We start from the raw sequence: 10,476 nt of genomic DNA on the forward strand, positions 1-10,476 counted from the left end.
TGATTGGCACAATTTTTCCGTAGCATGCTAAGAAAATGTCGATTTATGACGAAAATGTATACCTGTCAGTGGCGACCCTTAATCTGTACCGTGGTACTGTATACATACAGGATAGAAAGTGTTTTCCGAGTGCTCGTAGCGTCGCGTCGAAACGAGGCATCAACGAGCAAAACGTTACTAAGAAGAGTTGTTCGTCTTGACGACCTGAACACTCTGTGAAAGTTTGTCAGCATTGTACGGGTACACCCTGCATAAAATAATACTCAAATGCAGATTTGAATGTATTCTCGACTCGGTAAGGTACTCGATAGAAATTCAACCATCACATCCGCCACTTTTAGTGTTCAACCCCTCCGGCAACGCTTAAAAAGCAACAAAGTGGCGTTTCACACCCCCTCTCCCTAAAAAAAACCGCTTCACCTTCATTGACTTTGCAGTAGCCCCAAGGAGTCGGTGCAAAACATACTCTATCATCGTGTAACACACTGCAGCGTATTGAAATGTAAGTTTGCAAATTATCCCTGTTTCTTTTTCCCGCCGAAGGCACTAAATGCAGACGGTTTGACTGTGTTTTTCAGTGTTGCCGCATCCTGACTTCAAAATTTTCTTTCACTTCATAAAATACTCGTGTTTTCCTTGTCGATCGTTAATCTGTGAAGTTTCTTACAAGAGAATAAAAAAATCTCCACGTTGCAACTGGAAGACTTTCGTTGCTGCGACAACCAATCCCAAACTCTAGGAATGTCAGAGTTGTTCGTTCGTTATTTCAGATATTTATTTTTGAAATACTGAAATGTTATTCACATGGAAATCATATCTACTGACATGAGATAATTTTAGCGAAAAATGGCCGACCTCCGTGGCGGAGTTGTTACATTGCCAGGCGTCCCGGGTTCGAATCTCGGTCTGGGCATGGGTGTCCTTTGAGAGTATCTCTTCATCAATTTCATCATATCATCACTCATTCTCATCTTCGAGATTAACCAAAAGTAGCACAGAAGCGAATTAAAATTAACCCAATCAACAGTGCCGTCGATTGGGGAGGCATGGGGGGGGGGGGCAATTGCTCCCCACACATTTTTTTTACTTTTGGCCCTGCTCTACGGCCTCTTGATGCAAGCCTTGTGTACCAAGGAAATGTAAACTGTCCTTGCCCCCCCCCCTCCCATCTGTCTTGGCACCCAATCGCCGCTACTGCCAATTAATCAATCAAATACATTTCTGTTTCATTGCTCTTTCTTATATTCACTATGCATTCACTATTATTTATTCGATATTACAAAACAATAAAAGAAAGGGCGTGAGGGATTTTTGATTATGTAATCGTGATATGTTTTAAGCCATGCTGAAGAAATCAATCGCGTAAAATTAGAAGTAAGTAAAGAGAAGATAAGTTTGCAAACAATTTAAGGTCACTTTATGATGCAGAGGTCAACACAGGGGGGGTGAATACAAACGATATTCTTAACAAATTAAGTTCATGGTCAATTTGAAAATTCAGCCGTCTCGGTGGCCGAGAGCATCGAGTAGTGAACTCGCTCGCCACCGAATGTTCCTGGTTTGAGTCCTGGTTTGGGCAGGAGCTATATATTTGTAAATATACCTCCATAGATTTCCCCTAATATCCATTCGTCCTCATTGTCACCATAGACAACAGTCGCAAAGAAGCTACGCCAAATCGGCTAAAGTTGAAAATTTTTACTCTGAAACGTATGTGTTGTGTGCACATTTTTGCTCAATGCATATTTATTTGCACACCTGCAAATGTGATTTGGTTTTATGATCATAATGTTTCAGATTCGCAATTCAAATTCAATCGCAATTTTTTTTCGGTTTTTATGTGTGATATTTCTTGTCTTTATACTCTAGTTATGTAAATGTAATCTCACTATTCTTTTAAAAGAAAATTGTTTCATTTTCTCTATAGGTTACCTAACCTAATGATTTCTTATTCAATTAGGGCCTATGATTGACAAAGGAAAGGATTTGAAAGAGTTTGCTTGCATTTTCCGCTACGTTCCAATGTATTGCAAAACAAGTAGTTTCTCTCATAAAACCCTTTTCTGCTGTAAGTTCTAAGTTTTGCTATGCTATGTTTTGGGATTACAGTAGTTATAAGAAATTTTAACCCTAAATGAATTAAACAATATTTTATGTAATAAAATGTGATACCATTCCATATACATATTACAATAGTAAAATGAAAACCTTAAAAGTCAAATAAAAATTATAGGGCAGACTGTATACAACTAAAATGTACATGCAGTATCAGCTGTTATTTACAAAATGACCTCAAGTCTGCAACTACCCCAATCATTAATGTTTCATGTCGGGAATAATTCCGTAAAAGCTGAATTTTGGTCAGTTGTTAGAACACTACTAGCAGTGCAAAATCCCCGCCCCTCCTCGCGGCGCTCCCCCCCCCCCAGCGCCTCCTCAAATATCAATTTCGCAGACTCTCAGTTATTGACCTATATCTCCGTAACCAATGGTTGTAGGCAGGTAATATTTTTTTAATCATAATCCTCATTAGATTGGCTACAAAATATATTCTGTTTAATTTTTCGATAATGTTGGTGGTTTTGCCGTAATTTAAAATATAATCTTCAAAAAGTGATTTTTTTCTAGTACTTTCTGAAGTTTTTGGCTTGTAACTTTTGAACAAATTAAATGACAAAAAATTGTTTCGAATGAAAGTTGTAGCCTAATTTAAAAGCTTTAAAACGATATCAGCTTTAATATATTTTAATGAAAGATGCGCCATAAAATGTGTCTCCAAATGGAGGACAGCACCAAAAAAGTGTGTCTTTATCACAGTCCGGCGGTTAAGTCCAGAATCATTGACTTTTCGATAAAAGCATGAGACTTGGTAGAATCAATTGTCATACCACTTAAGACATGTTCAGTCGAGTAGCCAATCGCCATCTGCGTGCTGATGACCGCCGTCATGAAAAGAGTCCACCATATTAGATATTTTTGATTTGATATATCTCGGGAACAATGGCACCTGTCAACTTCAGGATTTCTCAGAAATGCTCCAAATAGTGTAAACTTTCATAATATATCAATAAATCTATTTTTGAAAAATAGAAGTAGTGGTCTTGTAGAAAAACTCACTATAATACAATAATACACTAATATAATGTGAATAACTCCGAGTTAAAAGTCTTAATAATTCTGGAACCATTGAGTTTATTGAGTTTATTGAGCAATTTTCACACCGAAAGTACCCCTGAGGGGCATTGGTGCATGTACATTACAAAATATAACATATTGACATCGCACATAATATATATCTAGTATAGTATTGTACGAGATTTCGTAACGTTACAAAATATTTATTATTTCTAAATAATTTTCACAATTTTTGTATCATCGGTTACAATGAAAATGTGTTTTTCTATCATTCATATTTTCAGAAATCAAATTAGGTTATATATATCTTGCATTTCTCTTCAAAAATGTTATTTGAAGTAAATTTATAAATACAAAAAATAGCATTTTAAGGGATCAGTTTGTTTAAAGTTTTCTAACAAATATTTTGTAACGTTAGCAAATCTTGTACAATACTATTGTATGGTTCGAGAATTATTAAGACTTTTAACTCGGAGTTATTCACGTAAAGTATTATAGTGAGTTTTTCTACAAGGCCACTACTTTTATTTTTCAAAAATAGATTTATTGATATATTATGAAAGTTTACACTATTTGGAGCATTTCTGAAAAATCCTGAAGTTGACAGGTGCCATTGTTCCCGAGATATATCAAATCAAAAATATCCAATATGGCGGACTCTTTTCAAGATGGCGGCCATCAGCACGCAGATGGCGATTGGCTACTCGACTGAACATGTCTTAAGTGGTATGACAATTGATTCTACCAAGTCTCATGCTTTTATCGAAAAGTCAATGATTCTGGACTTAACCGCCGGACTGTGATAAAGACACAGTTTTTTGGTGCTGTCCTCCATTTGGAGACACATTTTATGGAGCATCTTTCATTAAAGTATATTAAAACTGATATCGTTTTAAAGCTTTTAAATTAGGCTACAACTTTTATTCGAAACAATTTTTTGTCATTTAATTTGTTCAAAAGTTACAAGCCAAAAACTTCAGAAAGTACTAGAAAAAATTCACTTTTTGAAGATTATTTTTTAAATTACGGCAAAACCACCAACATATAGAAAAATTAAACAGAATATTTTTTGTATCCCATTTAATGAGGGTAAAGACTAAAAAAAATTACTTGCCTTTGACTATTGGTTACGAGATATAGGTCAATAACTGAGAGTCTGCGAAATTGATGTTGGGGGGAATCGCCACGAGGGGCGGGGACTTTTGGGATTTTGCACTACTAGTAATGTTCTAACAACTGACCAAAATTCAGCTTTTACGGAATTATTCCCGACATTGGCCTTTTTTGTTCTTCATTGACTGGGCTAAACACTAATCAAGTGTGCTTCAGAACGCCTTTTTTGTTATTTTAAAGATGGCGCCTCCTATATACATTTGCACCAGTGAATAGGAGTGGCTTCTTGCCCTCTGTCAGCCTAAAACTTACAGAAATTTCTCGGTAAAGAAAATTCAAACCAGCAAGTTTAGTAATAGGGAGAAAGTTCGGCAATGGCCTTAGTTCGCAGGCAGATGGGTGGAAAGGCCTTCACAAAGTGCCTGCACGTGGACACCAAAGACTTTTCTTCTCAAGGCATTCAGATACTAACTCTAAGTTTAAAATATATGTGGATCAGCAATAAGTCTGCTAAAATGCAGCAAACGCGTGCAACCCCACACACAGACAGAAATCTACTAGATAAGGTTTTATTTTAACTCTCTCTCTTGTAACTATGCTTCTGTAAAAATAATGCATAAAGATATGATTATTTCAAATTTTGTTCACATTTGACATTAACTTTTGAATTTGAAAATTTCTCTCGATAGCGAGATCCGTTTTCCTTTCCTGGACAATATGTGACCAGAATTTTCGGGCATCCAGGAATTTTTCCTTTCATGTAGCAACACTGGCATCTACGTGTGCGTGTTTGTGTGCATTTCTTGAGGAGCACCTGGGAGCGGCGAGTAAAAAAAAAAAAGGCTGAAGGGACAGTTGCAGGTAGAAATTACCCAGCTGCGGCTACACTTTAACATGTGATAACATGGCTTCTAATTACGCGAAACCTTGTTTCTGGATTCGCCAGACGATGCACGGCATAACATGCGAAACGGATATCTGCTCGATACAGTTTTGAGGAGTCGGTTTCCTTTGGTATTTCAACTTGAAAACAGGCGGCTTTTCCAAGACGAGTATCCTGAAGGACCGGTAACACAGGATGAAAACAATCATGTTGCTGATACTTCTTACCTAAAATGCAAATTGGAAGCTAGTTTTCACAAAATGAACAAGTGCACATGATGAATATTGCTCTCCTTTTTTATTCATTTTTCTTCTTTGATTTTCACCCAATAAAAATTAATCCTTCCCTCAGGTGTATTGGGGGTCATTTAACACATGGCCATTCAGTGGAGCGTTTGTAGATCTCTATAATACAACTTTACCAAGATAGGAATGCTCCTGTGGCACTGTATAAGCGAGCGATGAGAGAGTGGGCGATGCAATCAGCTGCTTGCATTGTTCCTCTGTTTCCGAATTAACAAATTGTGCAGCACTGTCACGAGAGAAGGGGAAGCGTTTAGTTGTTTGCACGGTGCAACACCGAGTCGTCTAGTTCGTTGATTTGGAGTCAAGTAGTGCATATGGTGTCTGCACCGTCTTCACTACCTTCCGGACCAGTGGTGTATGGTCACGTGGTACGTGCTAACTAATCAAATGACCGTTTAAAGCAGCAGACAGGCATTTGTTGAATATTCGGAACTTGAACACCGCTTTCCGTCTAGTTGGTTGAACGTAATTTCCTTACACCACTCTGACACTGGATACACCTGCACTGCATCGAGTGTCAAGAAGTGCAGCCAACCAGATGGGGCTAATAAATGAGGGTGCACTTTAGTTCGCCGGGGGGATTCACATATTGGTTAAGCTGCATATAATGGGCTTTACGTCGGATAGTGGATCCACTGAGTAGAGCGTTTGCAGAACCACCAGGCGCCAATCGGTGAAACCACCTTCAAAGAGACTCGGATATAGCCAAAACGCACACGCTAGACGTTGAGCCACAGTACTCATCGTATGAATGAATTGTTGTTTTGATTATGTACAGAAAGGCTAATCAGGACTGGACCTAAGGCCAAATTTACTAAAGGTTTGGTATAACAATGATCTACGTATAAGTTGTGTATAAAGATGAAGACATTGTCCGCATAAAACTCAATTAAGGCTGTGCGGGACCTTTGGCGTTCGAAAAACCGCTACGACATTCCAAAGCCTTAAAAAATATCTGTTTATATTCCTTCTATAGCATTTGAGTGAAACTTTGCATAGTTTGCTTTCACTGTTGTCAAGATATCTGTGATAGTTTCATGGCAACGTAGGCCTATTTTCTGTCGCATATGTCTAGGGCTTGAGGTGGAAATTGCTAGCTGGTGGGTGTTTGCTCTAGCCTCGGGTTTAGCTGGTGGGATGCTCATATGTTGTAGGGGAAGGACCGCTTCCATGGTGGACCTTCGACGTATTTTTGCCAACAGGGCTAGCGCATGCGCGAAGACAGTTGAATTATCTTCCTTTCCTTCCCGCCAATTGTGTTCAAGATAAGGAACACGTTGGAGCCATTCCATCGCGAGCTAAAAATTCAGATAAGTTTTCTGATTCAATGTCATAACTCTACACTTGTTCTCTGTAAATGTTTCGCTAGTAATACATCATTTAGCAACTTCACACATCAGTGAAGTTAAAGAGCGCCTTTTGTACTACTAAATCCGATATAGGATGTTTCGTTTTTTGCAGGCATTGCTTCTGTGCCTTCTAAAGATCCAATATGGCGAGGTTGCTATCGTTGAACCACTTCGTGTTGCGATGAATGGACCGGTTTTCAGGTGGTCCATTCATGGTTACACGAATACATGAATACCTTTTGTGATTTTTTTTATTACAAATCCACCTTTCGTTATGTTCAGATCGAATGTTAGGCTTGACTTAACATTTCATGTTTTATCTCACGAGCCAGACACAAACATATTGTTTAGCTATACTTTACTTTTTTTTTTGCTTAAAATGGTTAATCGTATTTTAATGAAAAAAATTGAACTATAGGCCTATATTTTATTTATCTTTTATTATTGTTATTAATTGTAAATTGTAATTGATATAATATTTGTAATATTTATTATCAGTATGATTATATTTTTTATATTTAGGCCTATGATTATTAGATTAATAATTTATTTTTAATTTAAATTAAATATATAACTAATAATAGCTATAGTATAGTACTAATACCTATTCTTATTAGCTATATTATTGAAATAAATATATAATTATTTCATTACAAATATAGGAGTTATAAATTACAATAATTGTTGCTTTATTTCAGAAAATGCCAAAAGGAGTGAAATATTGACAGTGGAAAATGGAGTCCATGGAGCGTGCCATCGCGGCCTACCGCAATGGAGACATGGGTTTGAACGAAGTACGTCGACAATATGAAGTACCAAAAGCAACACTGAAGACACACTTGGATGGGAAAAACAGTTATGCTGTGGAAGGTAAGAAAATGATTGGTAGTTTATTAAATCTACCTCTTGAAGTGGAACAGGAGCTAGTCGACCACGTTTTAAAACTACAAGAGGCATTTTTTGGAGTTACTGCTAAAGATTTAAGAGCATTAGCATTCCAAGTCGCGGAAAAAAATATCATTGCACATAGATTCAGCAAAGAGAAACTATCAGCTGGAAAGAAGTGGTATTACAATTTTATGCGACGACACCCAGTGTTAAGTCTAAGGCTTCCAGAAAACACATCTATTGCTCGCGCATCTGGATTCTGCAAGCCAAGAGTCCATGAGTTCTTTGACGTTCTTGAAAACATTGTTGATAAATATCATCTTAATGGAACAAAGATATTTAAAATGTATGAAACGGGGATGCCAACTGTACAGAAGAAACCGTAAACAATTTTAGCTCGACAGGGTAAATCTCAGGTTGGCACTATATCAAGTGCAGAACGAAGTACGATGACAACAGCAGTGTGCTGTGTCAGTTAAGGAGGTTTCTATGTTCCATCTATGCTCATTTACAAACGTGCCAGACCGTGTGAAGACTTCAAAGATGGCTCACCACCTGGGACAGTGTTTGTCTTTAATCCCGAGAGTAGCTATATCAGCAAAGACATTTTCTGCGAGTGGATGCGCCATTTTGTAAAAAGTGTAAATCCAAAAAAGCAAGATCCTGTGCTTCTCCATTGTGACGGACATTGTACTCACACTAAAAATTTGGAAGCTATCGAAATGGCCAGAGCTAATGAAGTCATTATGTTGGCTCTACCCAGCCACGCAAGTGCAAAGCTCCAGCCACTTGATGTTGCTTTTTTCAAACCTCTATCGACGTACTTCACTATGGAAATATAAAATTACCTTATGGTTCATCCTGATCGAGTTAGAGTTACAGTTCGTAATGTTGCCGATTTATTTGGAAAGGCATACGCCAAAGCTGCAACAATGACTACTGCTTTCGGTGCTTTCAAAGCATCGGGACTATGGCCGGTCAACAGGGATGTGTTCCAAGATCACCATTTTGCACCATCTACTGTCTTTGAATCCCAGCCTACAACAGAGCAAAGTGAAGACGTTCCTCCAGAAGACTTTTCAACAAACAAAAATAAGAGTCAGCAGCCTCAACCTGGCACCAGTAAAGAATCAGAAGTATCTGCAAGCGGCACAGGCAACAATGTGCAAGCAAGCTCCAGTTCAATGCTTGCTGTACCTGTGTCGCAGATTTTTCCATTGCCAAGAGCTACAGCCCTGGTTCAGCAAACAAGTGGCCGCGAACGTCAAAAGGCCCTTATTTTGACTTCCTCACCTTACAAGTCACAGCTTGAAATATCCACCCAAAAAAGGAACTCAATGAAGCATCAACTAGACTCCACTGAAGGAATGAAGAAAGTAAGAAATGCTAATGCATTGAGCTGGTTCTGTGATTATGTGAAGAAGACGCTCAACAAGATATGATTCAGGGGCCTCCCCGATGGCGCAGTGGTAGCGTCTTCTCCTTGTAGTCAAGGGGTCCCGGGTTCGATACCCGGTGGAGGCACAAGTGGTTCGGATCCCACTTTAAACTGTAGGTCCAGTCCCGATTAGCCTTTCTGTGCATAAAGTGGACTAAAAAACAACAAGTCAAGATATGATTCAGTGTATGATATGTAAGAAGTGCGTGAATGAAGAATGTGCTGGTGTTAAGAAAGGACAGAAGAAATACTTCTGTAGGGAATGCAAACAATAAACAAATGTAGTTATCCTTTGCATAATGAGTAACTGAGATAAACTTATTTTTGTATAAGAATTCCATGCACAACTTCATTGTATGTTTGATATACGTATATTTTTTTCAGTGTTTTCTCTTTGTTCGTTTTTCCATAGGAATTTACACACATGTTATTTAAATATGCTTCTGAACAGTTCAAAATATAAAACATGTAAACGATTTGTTAATTATAGTCATCAAGAAATATGAAAGATATTCATAAGAAATATGAAAATTGTTCAAGATATGAATGCTGATTTTACTTTTTCAGATAATTTTTCGTAAGTTTTTTTTACCTAATAATGTATTTCATTGTTTCTTGTTCTCGTGTAATAAAAACTAATTCTTTGATACAGTTTTCCTTCTTTTGACAAATAGTCCATTGACTTAAACTCGATGGTCCATTCATGGAGACCTGTTGTCATCAATGAACTATTTATTACAATTATGATTTTCAATTTTAGAACAATAACAAAAAAATACATCAACATTGTAAATGTACATGGCTGTTTAGAAAGTGGTATACAAAATATTTCCATATACAGAGTTCAATTTAGGCCAAATCTACTATCGGAAAACTGATTTTTTTTATATATGGTCCATTGACAGCAACTTTCCCCTAACATAATGGCAATGCGACAGCTGAGGGGATGCTTTGCGAAAATTTGGCTATATGGGGGATATCATCCTCCTCCTCCCAGTTTTTTTCTTTGAATCGTTTCCTAGCAACAGACTTCCAGTTTTATCTTCTTCGAATCGTTTCCCAGCAAAGCAAATCCATGTGTGATGGAATTACCTTTTCGACAACTAAGTATGTAATTACATATTTCCCTCATGCGATTACATTTTAGGTACCACATGTGACTTGTCGTGCTATATGTATTGACGCAATGTAGTATAACTCCAAACTGCATAACATGTAAATTATCTGCATGTACCAGACAGATAATTGTGTCCATAATCCACGTGATGTAATTACCTTCATGAAAACCTTCTTAGCAGGTGCATGCATTCTGACATTTTCCAATTTTTGTGAATTATGAACTTTTTTCTGGAATTTTAATATTAG

General features: G+C 37.5%; 1 protein-coding gene across 1 annotated transcript; it reads left to right on the plus strand.

Moving 5' to 3' along the window:
- Positions 1-7,519: 7,519 nt before the first annotated feature.
- LOC145988906 (uncharacterized) lies at positions 7,520-8,059 on the plus strand. Its single transcript, XM_083124201.1, has one exon. It carries the CDS (start codon positions 7,520-7,522, stop codon positions 8,057-8,059), a length of 540 nt encoding a protein of 179 aa, XP_082980327.1.
- The last annotated feature ends 2,417 nt before the right edge of the window (positions 8,060-10,476 follow it).

Source organism: Lepisma saccharinum, chromosome 1 (genome assembly GCF_977018435.1).
Source record: "Lepisma saccharinum chromosome 1, izLepSacc3.1, whole genome shotgun sequence".
Lineage (NCBI taxonomy): Eukaryota > Metazoa > Arthropoda > Insecta > Zygentoma > Lepismatidae > Lepisma > Lepisma saccharinum.

Excerpts from the sequence above, each read along its gene's own strand:
- LOC145988906 (XM_083124201.1), top strand. The coding sequence starts at position 7,520 with ATGGAGTCCATGGAGCGTGCCATCGCGGCCTACCGCAATGGAGACATG.